Source organism: Nannospalax galili, unplaced genomic scaffold (assembly GCF_000622305.1).
Source record: "Nannospalax galili isolate Female #2095 unplaced genomic scaffold, S.galili_v1.0 scaffold1480, whole genome shotgun sequence".
NCBI classification, from domain to species: domain Eukaryota; kingdom Metazoa; phylum Chordata; class Mammalia; order Rodentia; family Spalacidae; genus Nannospalax; species Nannospalax galili.
Window position 1 is genome coordinate 370,884 of NW_008346536.1, and position 23,157 is coordinate 394,040.

A 23,157-nucleotide genomic window follows, 5' to 3' on the forward strand; every position below is an offset into this window, starting at 1 on the left:
CCCAATACTTCTTTCCTCTGTCTGATGGTTTGAAGACATTGTAATCTTTTCAAATGGATATATACCTATAGGTCAGTCCTATTCCGATAGACAAAGGGTCAGTCCTATTCAGACAGCTTAGGCCATCTTTGGACAGTGATGCCTGTTAGAAAAAGCCCTTCTCGGAGTTGGAGAGATGGCTCAGTGGTTAAGAACACTGGTTGTTCTTGTAGAAGACCCAGGTTCGAACCCCAGCACCCACATGGCAGCTAACAACTGTCCATAACTTCAGTCCCAGGGGATCCGACAGCCTCTTCTGACCTCTGCAGGCATTGCAGGATACAGTTGCACTTACCTACATGCAGGCAATACATGCATACACATAAAATAAAATTAATAAATAAAATTAAAAAGAAAAAAGTTTAAAGAAAGAAAGAAAAAACCCTTCCTAAACTGCGCTGACTCCCCTCTGTCTTCCTTCCAGAGAAGCTTCTCTATGAACAGGCGATGGAGGTAGGTAAGTGTCCTTGGCTGGGTGAGGGACATGTTTCTGGTTTGTTGACTTCTATATTCCCAGTGGTCACAAAATGGCCTGAAAGTTTCCTCACCTTCTGTTCCCGTTGATGGTGCTGGTATCTGAATCCACCAAGCCACCGCTTACAGTTTTCATTAGATCTCATTTCTAACAGCTTGCTTTCCACTATGTTCGGCAATTTTTGTCTGTGAGCTCAGTGCTTGATCATTGTCTGTCTGTGACAAGGGCTTGCTATGTAGCACAGGTGGGCCTGGAACTCACTATCTGTAGCCTATGCTGGTCTTAGATTCAAAGTACTCTTGCCTTGGCCTCCTAAGTGCTGGGATTACAGGTGTGAACCACCATGCCTGGCTTCATTGCTTGGACTTAGTCTATGGGTGATGTGTAGGTCAGACATAGGGAAGCTTTTATTCAGTCAAATAATTAATAAGTATCTACTAAATGCCTTCCACCTTCTGGGGATCCAATGGTGAATGAAAAAAGACACAGACTCTGTTCTTCTAGAACTTTCAGTCTAACAAAGGAGATTACACAAATTAAATAATTTTACAAACATGTACAAATACCACAAAAGAGAATTCCCAGTTTTGTAAAGGTTGTGACCAGCCAAGCTTGAGACTGTAAGAACTTTGAGTATGTAAGGTCCTGGGAGACTAGAAGTCTTGGGTGACAAAGGAATGGAAAACCAGCCACAGTAGGAAGAATAGCTTGAGAAAGAAACAGGGTCAGGAGAGTAATACTTAGGCAAGGCATCTGAAGGCACAGAAGCAAGAAGTCACGGGGCTTGGCCATGAGAGACTTGTAGTGCGAGTGAGGATTCCAGCCTTTCTCCTAAGAGCAGTGGTAAAGCAATGGATGGGGATAACCTGATCGTTGAAAAGCTCTCTTTGGCTGTTGTGTTGAGAAGATACCAAAGGAGTAAGACAGGAAGTTAGAGACAAGGTTGCCATTTCTTTTGTTCAGAGGAGCCATGACAAGGGACTGGATCAGGAGGTGGTGGTAGGGGTGGTGGTGAAGGAGTGGATGGGTGGGGGTGGATTGACAATAAATAGAGCTGGACAAACTCAAGAGCAGATAAAACCATTCAGAGACTTCCAAGGAAGGGCCAAGAGTGTCATTTGTTCTTTTTCTTCCTCTAGAAAATCTTCTTGAAGACCATGCAAAAGAAAAAGGTAATTATATTTAAAGAGTCAGGGATGGGGAACATAAGATATTCTTTCTCTCAGCTGAGTGTGGTGGCACACGCCTTTAATCTTAGCACTTGGGAGGTAAAGGCAGGTGGATCTCTGTGAGTTCGAGGCCAGCCTGGCCTACATAGTGAGTCCCAGGTCAGCTGGGGCTACAGGGAGACCCTGTCTCAAAAAGACCAAAAAAGAAAAAAAGATATTCTTTCTCTGTATATATAAATACCAACAGCCTCTTAATAGTATTAGAATTCAGTTTCCAATGTCACAGGGCAGTGGACAAGGAGATGCCAATACCCCAAATGCGTGGATCTGGATCTGGATCTGCCAACGTTTAAAAAACAGCTGGGCATGGTGGTGCACGCCTTTAATCTCAGTACTTGTGAGGCAGAGGCAAGTAGATCTCTGTGAATTCAAGGCCAGCCTGGTCTACATAGTGAGTTCCAGGCCAGCTGGAGCTACAGGGAAACCCTGTTTCAAAAAGGAAAAGAAGAAAAAAAGGAAGTCTGCATATTATTTAAACATGTAGAATAAAGTCACATGGGATGTGTGAGACTCAAGAATCCACACAACCTTGATGTGGAGAGAGGTGGTGTGATACCACAGAAGGACCGCAGGCTCTAGAGTTGGCAGCCTTGGGTTCAGCTCACTGGTCTGCCATTTCCTGGCCTTGAATAAGTCATTGTCTTGCTCTGAGCTTTGGAGTCCTCATCAGACAAATGGGGATAAGTTCCCAGCATTATTAAGAGAAAACATTTAAAAAAGATCTATCGCCGGCGTGGTGGCGCACACCTTTAATCCCAGCACTCGGGAGGCAGAGGCAGGTGGATCTCTGTGAGTTCAAGGCCAGCCTGGTCTACATAGTGAGTTCCAGGACACCTGGGGCTACAGGGAGACCCTGTCTCAAAAAGACCAAAATAAATAAATAAATAAATAAATAAATAGATAAATAAATAGATAAATAAATAAAAGATCTATCACAGTGCCTGGCCTTTTTTCTTTATTACCACTTCCTCTTCATTACTTAATGAACGTGTGCTATGGGCCATGGACGGCAAAAGTCAAAAGACACACGTTTGAAGTCTAGATGAGAAGACAAATCACTGGCTCAGTCGTTCCAAGTTCAGTGATGCTAGGATCTGCCTCCCTCACTCCCCAATGTTTCCTCCAACCTGGGAAGAATGTGGAGGGCACAGTGCTCACACTCTGTTCTGCTCAAGAGCACAAGGAAACTGGTGTGATGGTGAGGGCCGCTGACCCAGCAGTCAGGCAGACGTAGGTCCGAATCAGCTTCTTTGACCACTTACTAGCAGGATGAGCTTGAGAAAATTTCACATCCTCCTGAGCCTCAGCCCACTCTTTGTAAAACAGGAATAATAATTCTATGTGCCCCATTGTTGAGAGGTTCCATGTCTCAGTGTAAGCGCAGGATACCATGAATGGAAGCCATTAGTAGTGGATATGGCACAGTAAATGTCACAGCCCCTGACAAGCTTGCACAAGCTTTGATATATTCAGCTTGGTGGCTCTGGGCTCAAGCACCTAACCCATGTCCAGCCCTTGGTTGGTAGTAGACGCAAATGCATGACTTAAGCTCTGCATCTAACTTGAAGGAGTTGCTGTGGAAAGCTATAGTCATGTCAACAAGTCAGTGCTAGGCCTTTGGCTACTTTTAATTAGATGTTGTAAACAGTGGGCTACCAAAAAGCAGCAAGGAATATACTCACATACTATAACTGAAAACATATGGAAATAGTGGAAATGAAACCAGACAGACTGAAGAAGAGGAGGAGGAGGAGGAGGAGGAGGAACCGAAGTCTGGGGCAGGCTGGGCATTTGGGAAAGTGGCACAAGCACTATTGGATTCTTTTTTTTTTTTTCAGCTTTTTTGAGACAGGGTCTCCCTGTAGCCCCAGCTGTCCTGGAACTCGCTATGTAGACCAGGCTGGCCTCGAACTCACAGAGATCTGCCTGCCTCTGCCTCCCAAGTGCTGGGACTAAAGGTGTGTGCCATCACGCCCAGCAGCACTATTGGATTCTTGAGTCTGACTTTTGGAACAAAGGGTTGGATCAGGGGCTGTTAGAAACATCACTATGTCTTCCATCATGGGGCGGTAGAGTGGTATGCTTTCCAGGGCCCGAGGGATAAAGGACAGGATCACTCACACTCTGTCTCTCTTTGGTTTTCAGGAAGACTCCACAAAGCCCTCAGTAAGTTCTGTTCTGTATCTGTGGCACAAACTGCTTTCTGCTGATGTCGCTGCTTAGGACTACTAAGTGTCTGTTTCCATTTCATTTCCCTGGGTAGGAGGGAGATAGCAAGGTCAATTCAAACTATGGGCACTGGGGCTTCCTAGACTCTCAGCAGCTCTTTAGGAGTATCCTCTGCTTCTCCTTCCTGCATATATTAGCTGGTATTTAAATGGGGACTGCTTTACCAAGAAGAGATGCCTCCCGTAGGTGAAGCCATCTGTACGTCCTTTTTATCATTGAGGCATAGCATTCCCTTAGGTGGGGGCCACAGCAGATGGGTTCCCACTTAACTAATAGGCTGGAACAGCTCTTCTCCACTATTTCATCCTGGAGAATCAATTTCTGTTTGTTTGTTTTTGTTTTGTTTTGAGACAGGATCTCACCATGTAGCCCCAGCTGGCCTGGAACTCACTGTTTAGACCAGGAAGGTCTTGAACTCACAGTTTCACCAGCCTCTGCCTTCCAAGTGCTGGGATTAAAGGTGTGTGCCACCATGCCCAGCTGAGAACCAATTTTAACATTCAATTTTTTAAAATCTGAAGGCATGTAACATGGCCATTGTATTTTACATGGAGAAAGCAGGCATGATAGCACGATCTCATAGAGATTCAGTAATAGTTTTCAATGAAATTATATTTTATTCTTCTATAACATCTTCACACACTTATCATTACCTATAGTTGTGAAATGTATTATTTATTGGGTCTTCAGGTAAGGTTTGGCTCACACAGGAATTTGCTGACCTGTCATATCTGGGGACCCATGGGCCACAGCTGGGAGCTACTGCCGCTGCAGATCTCGTTAGGGGACAAGTCCCAGGGCGTGGTTGCTGAGGATCTGCTCTAGGAATGTGGGCATGATGGGCCAAACATGGGAACAAGTGACCCCTGTTCTAATTTGTCCAACTCTTTTTATTCTTTAGAGAAGCTCCGGAGTGAACTGAGTAAGTTTCGCATGCTTTTATAACTTCCACACCAACTTCTGTCCTGTCCCACTGATTTCAGTGTAGTTCATCTTCTTGTTCCCTTCCCAGAGCTGAAGAGAGCGGCAGCCAATGCAGGTGAGATGTTCTTTCCGGGGTTTTGGCGCCACCCTCTGGGAGTTCTCCTTTTCTCCACGTGTTAACTGTTGCCTCCTCTGCCTTCAGGCTGGAGAAGAGCCCGGCTACATTTTGGTGAGTTACTCATCCAAATCAGTTCCCATTTCAGAGTCTATCCTTCACAAATTCTGTAACTTAGATTTTTGTCCCATTCCATCTGAATACAAACGACAATTTTAAATTTATTATTACTATTTTGTTTTGCTCTTTAAAAATTTTTTTTTTTTTTTTTTTTTTTGCTGGGCGTGGTGGCACATGCCTTTAATCCCAGCACTTGGGAGGCAAAGGTAGGCAGATCTCTGTGATTTCGAGGCCAGCCTGGTCTACATACTGAGTTCCAGGCCAGCTGGGGCTACAGGGAGACCCTGTCTCAAAAAAGACCACAAAAAAGTTATTTTTATTTTATGTATATGAATGTAATGCCTGCAGATCATCGGTGCATCTGTGTCGTCCAGTGCCTGCAGAGGTCAGAAGAGGGCGTCAGATCCCCTGGAACTGTAGTTACAGATGGTTGTTAGTCACTAAGTTGGTGCTGGGAATTGAACCCGGGTCCTTTACAACAGCAGCCAGTGTTCTTAACCGCTGAGCCATCTCTCCAGCCCCTTGTTTTATTCTTTTTGAGCCATAGTCTCACTATGTAGCGTAAGTTGCCTCAAATTTGTGATCCTCCTGCCTCACCTTCTCCAGTGCTAGAATACAAATATGTGTCATCATGCCCAGCCTTAATTTACAGATTTTTATCAAATCAGTTTATCTGCTTATCAGTTTTTAATGAAAAATTTTTGTTTGGGTTTTGTGGTGTGTGGTTTTGGTTTATTTATTTATTTATTTATTTATTTATTTATTTATTTATGTTTTGATATATTTATGTTTTGGTAGCCCAGTCTATCTAGCCTCATACTCAATATGTAGCTAAAATGACCTTACACTCCTAATCCTCCTGCCTCTATATCCCGAGTGCTGGGATTATAGACACGTGCTACCATGCCCAGTTTATGCATTGCTGGGAATTGAACCCAGGGCTTTGTGTATGAGAGGCAAGTACTCTACCAAGTGAACTACATCCCCAGACCCCAGTTTATCAATTAAAAAAATGTTTGTCTTCTTTTGGGTGTGGGGGGGTATAGAACTAGGAAGTCTCTCTTTTATAGCACAGTGAGGTCAGGGCAGATGTGTGGAAAGGAGCAGAACTGGTGTCTAGTTATCTGAGTGTGGGATAGGAAGGTCTTCCCAAACCTCAGGTCACCTGAAGAGACCACATAGGAAAGATTAGTAAATCTGACAACATAAAAACATTCATCAAGAACTACTACAGAGGTCTGGCAAGATGGTTCAGTGGACAAAGGTTATTTGCTGCCAAGCCTGACAACCTAGTTCCATCCCTGGAATCCACTGGTGGAAAGAAGAGAACCAACACCCAAAAACTGCCCTCTAACTGCCACACATACTCTGTGTCACATGTGTATGAACACATACATACTAAAAAAAATATTAAAACAACTTTAAAAATTGAAATATAAATGAAAATAATTTGTGACAAATATGACACTGTTAATACCCACTAGAAAGACTCTCCATGGATCAAAAAGTAGTCCAAAAGGTCAGGCATGGGAAGATCTTGCTGTTCCACATAACTAGATACCAATTCTGCCCCTTTCCACATATCTGCCCCATTCCTCATTGTCTGGAGACCAATTATTTGGGGGGGGGGTGATCACTGAGATTTTTCAGGGAAGGGCTTCAGTTAGCAGGTGCCCTAACAATCCCCCAGAACTGAGATTATATACCTGAACCACCAAGCCTAGCTCATATTAACTTTTTTTTTAGAACAGGTTGGCCTTGAACTCACAAAGATCCGCCTGCCTCTGCTTCCCAAGTGCTGGGATTAAAGGCATGCACTCATATTAACATTTAAAATTATAGTTATGGGGCTGGAGATATGGCTTGGTGAACTAAGTGCTTGCTGCACAAACATGAGACCTGAGTTTGGATTCCCAGTACCCATGAAAAAGCTGTGAGTAGCAGAGAGTGTCTGTAACTCCAACACCAGGGTGAAGGTGGGAAGGTGGAGACAGGCAGATTGTGGGGGTTCACTGGCTACCCAGGCTAGGCCCCGAAATGGTGAGCTCCAGGTTCAGAGAGACCCTGTCTCAAAAAATAAGGTGGAGAGTGACAAAGGAAGACACAGTGTTGACCTCTGGCCTCCACACTCACCTGCATGAGTGAGCACAGTATCAACTGATAGTTCTAAGCAATAATCTTAGGTAACAGAATGAATATCACACATATGTAGTTGGAGTGAGGTACAGACGCACGCATTAGTTCATCAAGTCTGCATGACAGCTTTGAAATGTGAGCTGTTGTCTTGAGGAAACTAAGCTTAGAGATAGTTAACAAGCCCAAGGTTGTGAAATTAGCAGGGCAGAACTGGGACTCAAACATCCCATGTGACTGCAGGGTCTAACATGCAGGTCTAGATAGTTGGGGTTTTGGCCTTTTGAGATGGGGGTCTCATGTAGTGCTGGCTGGTTTTGAACTCTCTATATAACCAAGGGTGACCTTGAACTTCTGATGTCCCTGTTTCTAACTCCCAAGTGCTGGATTACAAACATGTGCCACCGAGCATAGTTTTATGTAGTGCTGGAGATGGAATGCATCTCCATAATATTCCTGCATATTAAGCAAGCACTTAAACAGCAGAGCAAGTTAGAATTCTTTGGTTCTAGTACATATGTAGAAGTGGTCATGGAATTCATAAACTAAACTAGATTAACGGTAATTATTGCAGACCTAGAGAGTATTTTTCCTTCTGAATCGGTCCAAAGATTGCTTGGAATCTAGCCTTCTCTTTTACCTCCCTCTGACTCTTTGCAGAGACAGTGACCCTGGACTCAGATACAGCACATCCCAAACTCATCCTGTCTGAGGACCGAAGATGTGTGAGGCTTGGTGACAGAAAGCGGCCTGTACCCGACAATCCGGAGAGGTTTGATTTTGTTGTCAGCGTCCTGGGCTCTGAGCACTTCACTGCTGGCTGTCACTACTGGGAGGTGTACGTGGGAGAGAAGACCAAATGGATCCTCGGGGTGTGTAGTGAGTCTGTGAGCCGGAAAGGGAAGGTCACTGCCTCACCGGCCAATGGCCACTGGCTTCTGCGACAGAGTCGTGGAAATGAATATGAAGCTCTCACATCCCCGCAGACCTCCTTCCGCCTGAAAGAGTCCCCGAAGTGTGTAGGCATCTTCCTGGACTATGAAGCAGGAGTCATCTCCTTCTACAATGTGACTGACAAGTCCCACATCTTTACTTTCACCCACAGTTTCTCTAGTCCCCTTCGCCCTTTCTTTGAACCTTGTCTTCATGATGGAGGGAAAAACACAGCCCCTCTAATCATTTGTTCAGAACTACAGAAATCTGAGGAACTGATTGTCCCCAAACCAGAAGGAAAAGGCCATGCTAATGGAGACGTGGCCCTGAAGGTGAACCCTTCCTTACTACCCCCTCAGGACCCAGAGATTTTCCCACTCAAGGGTAACTGGCCCTCTGACCTTAGCCCAGCCCTCCAGGGACTCAAGGCTCCTTCTTTTTAAGGATGTGGCTTGTGGTCTGTTCCCATGACCGTTCAGCCCAGCACCCTCAACTTCGGTCTCCTGGCCCAGTACCTGATTCTTGAGTGCCTCATCTCTGAATCCTTCTGTTGTTTCTGTCTATTCAAGGGAGCATTTACAGGAACTCCCCATGGCTTCACCCTGCTCAACAGGTATTCACTTACAGCCTCCAGACTCCAGCTTCTTCTTCCATCAAAGACTGCTCTTCTCTTTTCTCTCAGTTCAGGCCTGACTCCTAACATCTTTACCTTGTGAATCATATATCCTTCCTTCTTTCTTCAGCACTAGAAACAGAGGGAGAAACACACCATCCTTTTCTATTTTCTTCATGTTACAACATAATGTGAAGACATCCAGAGCATATGTTTTCAATAGCTAGTTTGAAATGGAGGCATCCATGTACATGTTTTCAAAATCTAATTTACCTATTCATGATAACCAGGAACCATAATCCAGAAAAACCTCAGTACCATTAAGGGTCTGAGAAGCACAGCTGTATATAAAGCAATTCAGTTATGTGGCCTTGTGCAGATGAGTCAGTCTGCAGTCTGTTGCCCTGGTCCTTTTGAATACCTCCTGAGATTCAGAGAGGCCAGAGAGAAAAAGGGGCAGTTTGAACTGCTCATATATACCCACATGACCATTGTAAAGGGAAGACTTGATCATGTACAGCCAGCAAACCTCTTGGGCCTGAGATGATTGATTTCAAAGAAGTTGGTAGACATCTTATTTGAAAGTAGGTGTGGGCTAGAGAGGTGGCTGAGCAACCGGTTAAGAACACTGGCTGCTCTTCCAGAGGACCCAGATTTGATTTCTAGCACCCACATGGCAGCTAACAACCATCTGTAACTCCAATTCCAGGGGATCTGACACCCTCTTCTGACCTCCACTGGCATTGTACCACATGGTTGCACTTACATACATGCAGGCAATACACTCATACACATTATTTTTAAAAATTATAAATAAATATTTTTTTTAAAAGTAGGTGTTAGGATAAAATAATGAATCCAAGTTTTGATGTGGATTATAGAAAGGAAACTAGGCACTTCCAAGTCACACCCACTGATGTTACTGTGTCTATTTGTAGAGATATTAGCAGTCAGTTTGCAAATGGGAAGACAGTTCAACCCAACAGAGACTTGATCTGCCACAAGTTCTTTTCAATAGTGTCTGAATTAGTCAAATTCTCTAGAGAAACAGAGTCAACTGTGTGTGTGTGTGTGTGTGTGTGTGTGTAGAGAGAGAGAGAGACAGAGACAGAGAGATATAGAGACAGAGACAGAATAAGATTAGCAGGCTGGAGACCTAGGAAGAGCCAATGTTTGATGCCTAGTCCAAAGCCTCACAGGCAGGAAGAATTGTTCTGAGTTCTTCCAATGACTGAATAATGCCTACTCGTATTAAGTAGAGAAGTCTGCTTTACTCAATCTACTGATTTAAATGTTAAAATTGCATAAGAACACCCTTCACAAAAACACCCAGCATAATGTCCTAGTAAATATCTTGGGTGCTTTGTGACCCAGTCAAGATGATACATAAAATTTGCCATCATAAAGCCTGAAAGGAATTTTTTGTTTGCCTTTGTACAGTTATTAAATAAAACTTTTAGTATTCATTGTTTGGTATGCTGTTGTTTCCATTGTGAATAAGAAGTTGTGAAGAAAAGCACATTTGGGGGCTGGTTTCTCAATAGCTTTGAGTACACTCAAGCAAGATTCAAACACAGTTTATAATAAACCCAGGTTTTTTTAACACTAAAAAATTTTATTATTTTTATTTTATGTGTATGAGTGTATTACCTGCATATAGGTAAGTGCACCCATGTTGTGCCATGTCCATGGAGGACAGAAGAGGCCATTGGATCCCCTGGAACTGAAGTTACAGGCAATTGTTAGCTTCCATGTGGATGCCAGGATTTGAACCCAGGTCTTATGCAAGAACAACTAATGTTCTTAACCGCTGAGCCATCTCTCCAGCCCAATAATTCCAGTTTTACTACTGAGTCTGCCTCCTAGTATTTTATTTTTATTAATTCATAAACTAACAGTGTATAATAGGTAGTTGTGTTTCATGCTCATATAATTCAGTTCCAAACATAAATTTCCAGAATATCGTCTTTTTCTTTTTCTTTTTTTTTTTTTTTTTGGTCTTTTTGAGACAGGGTCTCCCTGTAGCCCCAGCTGTCCTGGAACTCACTATGTAGACCAGGTTGGCCTTGAACTCACAGACAGCCACCTGCCTCTGCCTCCCAAGTGCTGGGATTAAAGGTGTGCGCCACCACGCCCGGCTTATTGTCTTTTTTAAAAAAATATTTTTATTTTATGTGTATGCGTGTGTTGTCTGAATGTAGGTAAGTGCACCCATATCATACAATGATGGTGAAAGACAGAAGAAGCTGTTGGATTCCCTGGAAATGGAGTTACAGACAGTTGTTAGCTGCCATGTGGGTGCTGGGATTCAAACACTGGTATTCTGCAAGAGCAATCAGTGTTCTTAACCATCTCTACACCCAGAATATCCAGTCTTAAAACTAACTCAGATTGTTCACACTACCTGTACTGGATAGTTTTAGTGTCAACTTGACACACCTGGGTTGAGGGAGCCTCAATTGGGGAATTGCTGTCATTGGACTGGCCTGTGGCCATGTCTATGGGGCACCTTCTTGATTGTTGAGTGATGTGGGAGGGCCCAGCCCACGGTGGATGGCGCCACCCCTTGGGCAGGTGAGCCTGTGTTGCATAAGAAAGCAGGCTGAGCAGGGGCCTGGGGAGCAAGCCAGTAAGCAGTGTTCCTCCACAGCCTGTGCTCCAGCTCCTGCTTCCAGGTTCCTGCCCTGAGTTCCTACCTTGGGCTCCCTAATGAACTGTGACCTGGGCGATGTAAGCTGAATTAACCCTTTCCTTTTCAAGTTGGTAGTGGTCAGAGTGTTTTGTTACAGCAATGGAGAGACAAACTAGGACACTACCCGTTGACAGAATTTACCAACAGAAAAGAGGGCTAATATTTGTGGAGGCAGAAACATTTATCTGTTTGTCTACTCGTCCACTCATTTAACGCAGAAGGAACTGGGATTCTACACCTTGTTTTTCTAGTTCTGAAGGCAGGTCTCTGTTCTATGTATTGAAGCACCATGCAAATATGAGAAGCCTAATTAATCTTTATTATTTTTTATTTACTACTTGTAGGTGAGAGCGTGTGTGCGCTCTGACAGACGGATTGGGTTCCTTTATCTTTAAACTCCCTCATGATCTATGAGCCTTAAATGAAGTTCCAGACTCTAGTCTTCTGTCAAGGGCCACCAACTCAAAAGTAAAGCAGGAAGGAAACCTGATGACCTTAGAAGGGAAGTCATCTCCAAAGCTTGGTTTCTACAGTGGGCACATGCGGTCGCAGAAGTGAGCCGGCTCAGGACTACAACTCCCAGCATGCCACGCCAGAAGCCGAAGCTTATTGGAGCTTCCGCTTGGGCCTTTGGCAGTGTGGCAGCTGTCGTAGCCAATGAAAAGAAAGGATATCCCCAGCAGCCAATAGCGGAGCTGGAAGGCGGGTCCCCTCCGGGTTCCGGCTCCGGCTCCCTCCTCCGCCCACCGAGGCGGTGCTGTCCCTGGCGGAGCGTTGGGAGCCAGGTGGGTTGCGGCTGGGCTGAGGTGACGAGGGGGGAGGCGGACAGGACTTGCAGGCGCTCTGAGCGCGGCCCCTTCCCTCGCGTCGAGGTGTTGGAAGCTGCTGCTTTGCTCTGCGGGCTGCAAGGGGGACCGTGTGTCCCTCCGCCCCGACCCCTGTCCCGGGCCGGCGCGGCCAAGCTGCTGGCCCCAGCCTTACTCTCCTCCCGCCCTTCCTTTTGGCCTTGGACTACTCTAGGCCCCTCCTACCCACCATACTTGGGGGTCACTCCTCCTCCTCTTCCAGCCCTAAGCCCACGGGCATCTGTGAAGTCGGCTCCTGCCTTCCGGGACGCGGTACTCTTGAACTCCCCCTCCAGCATCTCCCTCCCCTGGGCACCCCGACTCAGCCTCTTTGGACACCTCTGCAGCCTTTGCCCCTCCTCCGTCCCAGACTCCTTTGGTGCTCCATCTCTCTCTGACTCTCCTGGCTCTCCTGTGTTCACACCTTGTCCCTGCCCTTTCAGTCCTTGACTTATATCCAGTTCTGGAACTTTAACACCTTTTAGACAACAACTTGGCCTCTTCTTCCTACCCCAGGCTCTTCGCCGTCGTCGTCGTCTGTGATCTCTTACCTCATCCCCTTGGCTTGCTCTTCTTAGACCCGGTCCCTGCTCCGCTGCCTGAATCCCTTCCTCTCTTGCCAAGCCCATAGGAAGAAAGCCCAATAGGCCTTTTTCTCTCCCAGATCTCTGAAGTGTAATATCAATATAACTTTGTATTTTAGCTGTATTATCTTTTCAGTCCGTAATGGGCTCCCTTTCTCTGCCACTACCTTCTCACCCATCTTAACCTGCAAATCGTAGCTCAAATAACGCCTCCTCCTCGAAGCTGCTTTCCAGCCCTCTTCAGAGGAATATCCTTGTGTCATCTGAACTGTTGCAGTACTTTTTCCCTTCTTTCCTGACTTCCTTTTCTCCCTCCAGTATTAGTGTAATGGTTAAAAGCCTTAGCTTTGGAATGCTGAGCAGGGGCCTCAGTTCTGCCACTTACTGTGTGCTCTTCGGCAAGTTACTTAATTTCTCTAGTTTCAGTTTCCTCAAAATGAATAGTTGTAAAATGAGCTGATGCATGTGGAGTGCTCAGCCCAGGGCCTTTAAAAAAGATGATTATTGACTCCTGTGTAATGTGCCACTGGAAGAGTAGGAACGGGAGCGACTAGGGCACCCCTGAAATTTAGCCTTCTACATTGTAGTCATCATCTATTCCACTGCATTGTGTCGTAAACTGTATGAGGGTAATAATCATAATCCTAGATCCTTAATTTTATTGGGGGGGGGCAATGCATACTGCAGCTTGAGTGTGGAGGTCAGAGGACAACTTTCAGGGAGTAGTCAGTTCTTCTTGGATTCCAGAGGTTGAACTGAGGTCAACTGGCTTGGCAGTAAGTGCCTTTACCTTGCTGGCCCAGTCTTTTTACTCTTACATTATGAACTCTGCATTTAGCCCTGGAAGCAGGAAGATGTGAAGGGTATGGATTTTGATAGTCCTAAGCTCAACTTGGGTAAAGTATATATTTTCAGAATAACAGTGAGTGGAGAAAACAAGTGCAAAACAGGTGAGTGGAGTGGAGGCGCGTTGCTCCGTGCATGTAGATCCTGGAGCCCTAGGTTGAGTGGGTAGGGAGACATTGAATTAAGTTCCCATCCACGTGTTCATTCATTCAAAAAACTTTTATGAGCACCCAGCTTTGTAGTTATAAACAGTTTGGGGGGACAAACCTGAAAAGAAAATAATAAAAGCAAACAACATCTGTGGATGTATAAAGTGGGCACAAAGCAAGAGACTGCTAAGGAGTAGTGGGGGAGAAGAGACGCAAGAAGGTGTGACGTCCCAGAGACACATCTGGCCCTTTATCAGTTCACTCAACAAATAGTTAAGGATCTACTATCTGTGACCGCCAGTATTTTAGGAATGGGTTACATTAGTGAAGAAAACAAAGATTCTAGTCCTCAATGGGACTTAGGTTTACTGGAGATGTGGGCAGACAGTGAGTAATAAACATGAATAGACAGTGGAATGTGCTTTGGGGCAGGGGAACTAGGAATTTGTGAAGGGCTTGTAATTTTTCGAAGAAGAGTGACTCTAAGTATCAAATATGTCCTGATATTTGCTAGCAGTTTTGAAACTGAAGCAAGCCTTTTCTACATGTAAATTCTATAAGAAACACCAAAACAGGACTGCAGAGATGACTCATCTGTTAAGAGCAGGTAGTGTCTTACAGAGGACCCAAGTTTGATTTTCAGCATACATGTCTGGTGGCTCACAACTGCCTATTAACTCCCAGCTATGGGGGTGGGGGGGTTATGGTCTTTTTGAGACAGGGTCTCCCTGTAGCTCTAGCTGCCTGGAACTCACTCTGTAGACCAGGCTGGCCTGGAACTCACAGAGGATCTGCCTGCCTCTGCTTCCCAAGAGCTGGGATTAAAGGCATGCGCCACCACACCCAGCTGTTTGTTTTTTTAAGAAATGCCAAAACAGGAGTTGGTAAGTGACAGTTTGACTCCCATTATAAATAAAGTTTTAGTGAAACACGGAATAGCCATTCCTTTAAATCTTGCCTATGCTGCCTTCATGATACAGTGGCAGAGTTCAGTGATTTCAACGTTGACCTTGTGATTTTTTTTTTTTTTTTTTTTGGGGGGGTTTTTTTTTTTTTTTCAGACAGGGTCTCCCTGTAGCCTCAGCTGGCCTGGAACTCACTTTGTAGACCAGATCTCACAGAGATCTGCATGCCTCTGCCTTCTGAGTGCTGGGATTAAAGGCACCATCACACTTTGTTTACTGCTTTTTATCTGTTTACTGGAAAAGTTTGCTAACGTCTACTCCTTAAAGAGTTGAGATTCTCTCTGCATTTCACATTTTAGAAGAGTCTATACAGTCATGTACTCTTAAAAATTAAAAAAAAAAATTGTGTATTAGTGTATTGCCTACATGCATGCAAGTTCACCCATGTCGTGCAATGCTCTTGGAAGTCAGAAGAGGGCATCTGACCCCTGAACTGGAGCCATAGAGGATTGTTAGCCACCATGTGGCTGCCAGGAACCAAACCTAGGTCCTCTACAAGAGCAGCCAGTGCTTTTAACTGCCAAGCCATCTCTCCAGCCACCCCATGTACCCTTTTTTAAATTTTTCCTTCCTGGAAAGATCATTTAAAGGAGCTTTTTTTTTTTTTTGGTCTTTTTGAGACAGGGTCTCCCTGTAGCCCCAGCTGTCCTGGAACTCACTATGTAGACCAGGCTGGACTTGAACTCACAGAGATCTGTCTGCCTCTGCCTCCCGAGTGCTGGGATTAAAGGCGTGCTCCACCACGCCTGGCTAAAGGAGCTTTTTGATTCCTGTGTGCTTCACAGGGATAGGATACAGTACTGTCAACAATTGTGACGGCAGACATTTGCTGGGTTAATGTACGTTCGAGTGTATTATGGGCATTTTCTCTAACATGAAGCCCTACCTACAGTGTAGATAGGTGTCACAACTTTAGAGATGAGGGAACTGAGGCTCAGAGTGGTTGAATAATTTGCAGAGAGTTGTAAAGATATCTTTGTCACCACTTAATCCTAGATGTAGTCAGGGCCTTTTTTACTCTGGCTTTTTATTTTTCTTCTAAAAGCATGACTAGATATAATCAGCACTCTTTCATTGTTTATCGTAGTCTGTACTTCCCTCCCTAACCCCCTAGTTCCTGTTCATCCTGGATAGCATCCTCACCAGTTTACCCTGCCTTTTGAAATGTCATTTCTTGAAAAACCAGGAGAAATATTACCACTTCCATCTTATCAGAAGTACATTTTTTCTTCCCGCTCTTTTCCTGCTCTTGGGTGTAGGAACCCAAAGGAATCTATGCCTCTGTGCAAGCTTTTACTGATGTTTGATAAACAGGCCCTATGCTGGGCACCTGATGTATTTAACTGTGTGAGGTAAGGGGAGGAAGAAGAACATGGTTTGCATGTTTGTATGCATTTTTGTGTGGATATGGTGAGAGTATGTATGACTTTACATGTTTGGTGTGTTGAATATGTAGATAGGTGTGTCCTGTGTGTCTGGGTATATGAGGACTATATGCGATATGAATATGTATGTGGTGTGAGTGACTGGTGTCAGCATGTTTGATTGTGTGATAGAATGTGGCTGAGTCTGTTGGGCATGTGAACAGCTGTGTGCCATGTAAGAATGTTGTTTATGAGGTAGAAGTAGGCACTAACTAACCAGAACAGATAGCCCTGCAGTAGGTCTTTAACCAGTTAGTAGATTATGGTGAGGTCTAGAGAGGAATGGAATGGCAGAACAGTTGAGAATATTCAGAGTTGGGCCTTGTAAGTAACTTGTAGACTACAACCCCAAGAATGAAAGTCTTATGTTCATTTTAAAATTAGCAAATAGATGGTTTCTTAGCAAGAAGAAAAATTGAATTCATCCCTCAAGGAAAGCAGCTTTATTTACACACAAGTGTAGGTCTAGAGTATATCATTATATTGAGAAGAGTTACATTATTCAAATTGCACAGGTTACACCCATTAGTGGTGGATAGCCTTAAATATCTGTGAAGGTTTGTCACTTGAAAATTAAGAAGTAGAGGCTGGAAAGATGGCACAGTGGTTAAGAGCACTGGCTGCTCTTGCAGAAGACCCGGGTTTGATTCCCACATCTACATGGTGGCTAACAACCATCTGTAACTCCAGTTCCAGGAGACCTGATGCCCTCTTCTGACTTCTGTGGGCATTGCACAACATGGGTTGTGCATACATGCAGGCAGTACACTCATACACATAAAATAAAAGTAATAAAATATTTTTTTTAAAAGTTAGGAAGTAGGGGCTGGAGAGATGGCTCAGCGGTTAAGAGCACTGGTTGTTCTTGCAGAAGACCTGGGTTCAAATCCCAGCACCCACATGGCAGCTAACAACTGTCTGTAACTCCAGTCCCAGGGGATCCAACAGCCTCTTCTGACCACTACGGGCATTGCACAACGCGAGTGCACTGACCTACATGCAGGCAATACACGCATACACATTACATTTTTTAAAAAGTTAGGAAGGAAATAAAGACTTTCTACAAGTATTCCAGTTTATTTGAGGCTATTCCTGGTGGATGGTTGTATGGGAGGGGGTACACCACTTAAACCAGAATGCAAGACTCCCTGTGATCTAATGACTTGACACAAGGAATAAAGGTGTTGAACATTTGTGTTCATTCTCAGGGTTCAGAGATGGGCAGTGAGAAGGAGCAGAGTCCAGAGCCACACCTGCCTGAGGAAGGGGAAGCAGGGAAACCTTGGAGAGTGGATTGTTCAGAGGGTTCCCGGATCCCACCTGGGGAGGAACATGGGCAAGAGAGCCTGTCGAAGGGGTCCCAAGGAGCACATCCAGAAAAGCCATGGCCGAAAGTCACTGCCCAACCTGGAGGGCCAGGGGACCCCGTTGCTCATTCAAGGCCCGAGGCAGATGAAAAGCCTTTTACATGTGCACAGTGTGGCAAAGCCTTCAATAATACCTCCAACCTGAGGACACACCTGCGGATCCATACTGGTGAAAAGCCATACAGATGTTCAGAATGTGGCAAGAGCTTCTCCCGAAGCTCCAACCGCATCCGACACGAGCGGATCCACCTGGAAGAGAAACACTACAAATGTCCCAAGTGTCAAGAGAGCTTCCGGCGGCGCTCGGACCTCACCACACACCAGCAAGATCACCTGGGCAAGCGGCCGTACCGCTGTGACGTTTGTGGCAAGAGCTTCAGCCAGAGTGCCGCGCTGGCCGTGCATCACCGGACCCACCTCGAACCGGCACCTTACATCTGCTGTGAGTGTGGGAAGAGCTTCAGCAACAGCTCCAGCTTTGGCGTGCACCATCGCACCCACACTGGGGAGAGGCCTTATGAGTGCGCCGAGTGTGGGCGGACCTTCAGTGATATCTCTAACTTTGGGGCACACCAGAGAACACACCGAGGGGAGAAGCCCTATCGCTGCACTGTGTGTGGGAAACACTTCTCCCGAAGCTCAAACCTCATCCGCCACCAGAAAACGCACTTGGCTGAGCAGGCTGGGAAGGATTCTAGCTGAAGGGGAGCCCTGCTTAGAGAGTGAGGGAGAGAGAATGTATGACCCACCATGATGGAAGGCCTTTAGGATCTGTTGTGGCCACCTTGATTGCAAAGCATCCACTTTGTAGAATGTTCCCTATTGCCTTTGAAACCAGGATCTCCAGGAAATCCTGAGAAGGAACTGAATAAAAATCCTGCCTCTTTCCAGGTGGTTTCTTGCCTTGGAAAGTCACAGGGCCCAGTCCTCACAGAGTGAAGTAGGATAGGCTCAGAACATACTCATGCCACTGGGCAGTGGTCCCCTGGATTTGGGGGAAGTGCCTGTGAGATGGTGTCAGTGTATGCGGGGCCTCCAAATTATCTAGCTTCAGGCACGCTGTGGTGGCCTTTGAGCTCCCACCTGTTGTGCCTAGTCCCATGCCAGTTTCCAGAGCCCTAAGGGCCTCCCAATGAAGGGCCTCTTTGGTCTGAGATGAGGCTTGTGCAGTAGGAATAAAAAGGAAGCCCTCAGGGATCCACAGTCCATGTTTATTACCTGCTGTCTTCACCCCAACTTGCATCTGTTTCCCCAGTGATTCAGTAAAACACTTTGATGAAAAGGATCTGTGTACTTATTTGGGGAAGTGGGGAGATTGTTCCAATGCAGCCATTCTGCAGAGGAGTTGAATTCTAAGTCAGATGCTTTGCTGCTCTGAAAAGCAAGGGGAAGCAGGCTGAGTCTCTGGGTCCTTTGGAGAGAAGGGAAAGGGACCGACATGAATTGAGCATCCATTGTAGGCTGTTGGCTTTATATTTCATTCTTTGTCTCATTTGGTTGCCACAGCAACCCCAAAGGTATAAGATGAGGAAACAAGTGAGGAAAGGTGAAGTCACATAGTAGGCATGTAGTAGAGTCACTTTCAACCTGGGTATCCAGTGGTCTTAGCTGCCCTCTGAAGGAGGAGGTGCTTAGGAGGCTGGCCTAAAGGTGGGAGTTAGTGTGGTCTCTTAATATGACCTTGGACCATTCATCTAGGAAGTCAGTACCAGTGTGAGAACCATTTCTTTTCTTTTTTTCTTTTTTTTTTTTTTTTTGGTCTTTTTGAGACAGGGTCTCCCTGTAGCCCCAGCTGACCTGGAACTCACTATGTAGATAGACCAGGCTGGCCTTGAACTCACAGAGATCCACCTGCCTCTGCCTCCCGAGTGCTGGGATTAAAGGCATGTGCCGCCATGCCCAGCTTTGTGAGGACCTTTTTAACTTTAGACTATTGAGTGCTTATATGGCTAAGAAACACGACAGTGGCAGGGAGTAGGGATAAAGAATGGGGCAGTATGAGAGGTCCCTGATCCCAATGTGCCTTTAGTGGCAATAGATTAAGATCTGGGCCTGGTGGTACATGCCTTTAATCCCAGCAGTTGCAAGGCAGGGGCAGGCAGATCTCTTGAGATTAGGCCAGCCTGGTCTCCGTAGTGAGTTCCAGGCCAGCTGGGGCTATAGGACTACCCTGTCTTTAAAAAAAAAAAAGCAGCAGCAGGAATCATGTCTGGTTTAAGCCATTCGATTTCAGTGTTTTCTACATGGGACGTTAGTGTTCATCCAGCTTTTCTTTAACAAATACAAGACAGCCCTTTCTATCTCTTTTTAGGCTGGCATCCTGCCTACCAGGATAAGGAGTCCTTTTCATCTGGACCCAATTTCCAGAATGTGATTCTGGTACTAGGCTTGGAATTGATGCACCCCACGCTTGACCTAGCAGATGGAGGACCCTGTTAATCACCCTAGATAGGATATAGCAAGAACTTTATACTCATATTAATTTTCAAAGGCACCTTGAAGGTAAAAATTTACCCACATTTGACATAGGATACATAGATACAGATCAACAGAGAACGAAACTTGCTCAAGATAATGGAGGATGCAGATGCCAGAGCCAGGAAGGGTTAGGGTGCTTGCTGCCAAGCCTGATGACCTGAGTTTGATCCCCAGAACTCACATAGTAGGAGAGAACAGAGCTAGAGTTCTGCATGTTGTCCTATGGCCTCCACACACGTACCCTAACACACACACACACACAATGTAATTTAATAAATTTAAACTATTCCCTAGCATTTGTAGAACACTTTACAGTTTGCAAAGCCCTTCTATTTCATGTACCTTCCTTCCTTCCCTTCCTTCCTCCCTCCCTCTCCCTGTCTTCTCCCTCTTTCCCCTCCCACTACCTCTCTCTCTCTCTTCTCTTGAACTCACTGTGTAACCCAGGCTTACCTTAAACTTAGACATGCATGTAAAAATCGGCACAAATTGAAGTCAACTGTACATGTATGATTTCCCATCTCCATACTGTTCTCTAAAATAGTAGTGTCTCTATTTTCAAGATAAGAAAGATCTGTGAGGTTAAATGATCTAACCTACTGGCAGAGCTTGGGTTTAAACAGGTACGTCTGTTTCCATCATATCTTCTACCAAGCTAAGTTCACTGACTCCTTCCAGTTTAGGAAGCTTCGTATGGTTATCCTTTTAGACCTGGAGCCTTCGAGCCTGCTGTGACTTTATGGAAGTCTTTCCTACCAGTCAGGCCCAGTGCCACCGTACCAGGCACCCACATTGATCTTGGGACAGGGCTCTGGCCAATCTCAACTGTCCTTTTGATTTCCTTCACAGGTTAGACTTTCTATATTGGTCAATGCTTTCTGTCTTTTTTGTTAACTTTATTTTCTCTTGCATCCTTTCTTGTCCTCTTCCTCTCCCCGTTTCTTCCCCCCTTCCTGTCTTCCTCCTCATTCCTTTGTAGTAACTAGGGCTACTGACAATGAAGACCTTGTAGCCCCTGTGTTCTTCAGCATAGGATGTTGACAAACCTAGGATTGCAGTGAGGGTGACAGTGTCCTCACAGGGACGAGTTATACACAGGGAGGATGGGGGTGGGAGGGTGGGACTGGACTGACCTGTAGCTGGTTACAGTTGTGCACAGGGAGGCTGGGGGTGGGGGTGGGGGACCTGGATCTGACCTGTAGCAGCCCAGTAAGGACTAGACACTCCTTCCTGCAACTAAGTCAGAGGAAGAGGAGCTCCTCTGACAAAGTGCTAAAGGAAATAGCACTAACTCTAGAGGGGAGGGGAGCGGGGGGGGGCTGAGAGGATGATTGGAATTGGTTTTGAAAAATTAGTAGCTGGGCATGGTGGCCCACGCCTGTGGTCCCAGCACTTGGGAGGCAGAGGTACAGATTTCTGTGAGTTCAAGGCCAGCCTGGTCTACATAGTGAGTTCCAGGACAGCTGGGGCTATAGGGGGCCCCTTTCTCAAAACGACCAAAAAAAAAAAAAAAAAAAAAAGTAGGAGAATCATATTCACTTTTTAGGATGGACACAGTCTAATGTGGAGGATGAAACACAGGGGTCAGGCACTTTGGGAAATGTTATTGCCAACTGGGACTCTCTAGGCCCACAGAGGATTCTGTATGGTCACCTCGGAGCCTTGCCACACCCACCATATAACTCCTGCAGATTACTGAGATTTAGGACCTTGTGGTCGCCCCTTACCTGCCTTCTGTGCAGGTCCTCTATCCCCATTTCCCCTGTCACAGGACTCAGGACTTTAGTCAGATTCCCCAAAAAAGTCCTTGGGATCAAGCATTTTGTAAATTTAGATTCCTTGTCCAGATCGGGGGTCTTGGGGGCAGGGGTCACATCAGTACGTCGCTGGTTTCTTCACTCTGATTCCATGACTGGGGGCCACTGAGAGTAAGGGTTGGGTGCTGCTGCATGAGATGGCCTGGTGGACAGGGAAGTGTGCTCAGTGTGGTTCTGAGGCTCCCAACTAGCTCTTCTCTTAAGAGGGAGGAGAGTAGGGTACCTGTGTAATAAAATACTTTAGACCTTTTTTGTAGTTGCCCAAGTGTCTAGCATTTTTTTTTCCTTGGGGGATGCTGATGGAGAGTCAGCATAATTTGAATTCCTACTGGCCACAGAGAACAAGAACAGGGAGGCTTGCTGCTCCAGTACCAGAGAACCTGCAGGCCTAAAGAGGCACACAGCTAAGAGATTATGGATGCCGAAAAAGATGGCAAACCTCGTTCGGAAATTATAAGCGTAAACTGAGAAGTGACATTTCCCCCAAAGGTACTGGGGAACTCCCTGAATGTGGCTGAGCTGCTTACTTGTTGAGGTGTTCCCCTGTATGAGTGTAATTCACCAAAAGTTAGAAAAATAATGTATGAAGAAACAGAAAATGTCAATAGAAAGAGCTTTAAAAAAGAACCAGGGGCTGGAGAGATGGCTCAGTGGTTAAAGAGCACTGACTGCTCTTGCAGAAGACCCAGGTTCGATTCCCAACACCCATATGGTGGCTACGAACCATCCTTAACTCCCATTCTAGGGGAATCCGAGGCCCTCATCTGATCTCCGAGGCATTGCATGACATAGGTGCCCTCACATACATGCAGGCAATACACTCCTGCACATAAAATAAAAAAATAATAAATAAAATGTATTTTGAAAGAATTTCAGGACACTAAGATTTTTGACTCAATCAAGTTATTGCTTTTTTATTTTTATCTGATTTGTAAGGGGATTGCTGTTACTGGAGAAGTCACATTCACATTAGGTACCTGGAAAACTGATTAATAAATCCGTAAATCATAGAGGTGGCTTTCAGGGGCAGCTAGAGAGGTGAACAAAAGTTATATTTTTTACTTAATTCCCACTGTTGTCATACTCAAAGGTAAAGAAATTGAGCCTCATAAAGTAATTTTGATACCACTGCAAGGAAACATTAGCTCAAAATACTATCTTAATGTTCTTCAAAGGAAAA

At 45.4% G+C, this 23,157-nt stretch overlaps 2 protein-coding genes across 2 annotated transcripts in view; both read left to right on the forward strand.

Moving 5' to 3' along the window:
• Positions 1-8,640, forward strand: part of Ermap (erythroblast membrane associated protein (Scianna blood group)) — a 39,708-nt gene extending 31,068 nt beyond the window's left edge. The window contains exons 6-12 of the mRNA XM_008842842.1: positions 464-496; positions 1,654-1,686; positions 3,889-3,909; positions 4,874-4,894; positions 4,985-5,011; positions 5,099-5,125; positions 7,925-8,640. Of these exons, the coding sequence (XP_008841064.1) occupies positions 464-496; positions 1,654-1,686; positions 3,889-3,909; positions 4,874-4,894; positions 4,985-5,011; positions 5,099-5,125; positions 7,925-8,640 (878 nt within the window). The remainder of the gene's footprint in view (positions 1-463; positions 497-1,653; positions 1,687-3,888; positions 3,910-4,873; positions 4,895-4,984; positions 5,012-5,098; positions 5,126-7,924) is intronic.
• A 3,593-nt stretch (positions 8,641-12,233) lies between these two features.
• On the forward strand, positions 12,234-18,956 carry Znf691 (zinc finger protein 691). The gene is made up of 2 exons (XM_008842837.3): positions 12,234-12,287; positions 17,524-18,956. The coding sequence occupies exon 2, from the start codon at positions 17,533-17,535 to the stop codon at positions 18,382-18,384; it is 852 nt and encodes a 283-aa protein (XP_008841059.1). The 5' UTR covers positions 12,234-12,287; positions 17,524-17,532; the 3' UTR covers positions 18,385-18,956.
• The last annotated feature ends 4,201 nt before the right edge of the window (positions 18,957-23,157 follow it).

What these genes read in the sequence shown, in the direction of transcription:
- Znf691 (XM_008842837.3), top strand. Translation starts at nt 17,533, where the DNA reads ATGGGCAGTGAGAAGGAGCAGAGTCCAGAGCCACACCTGCCTGAGGAA.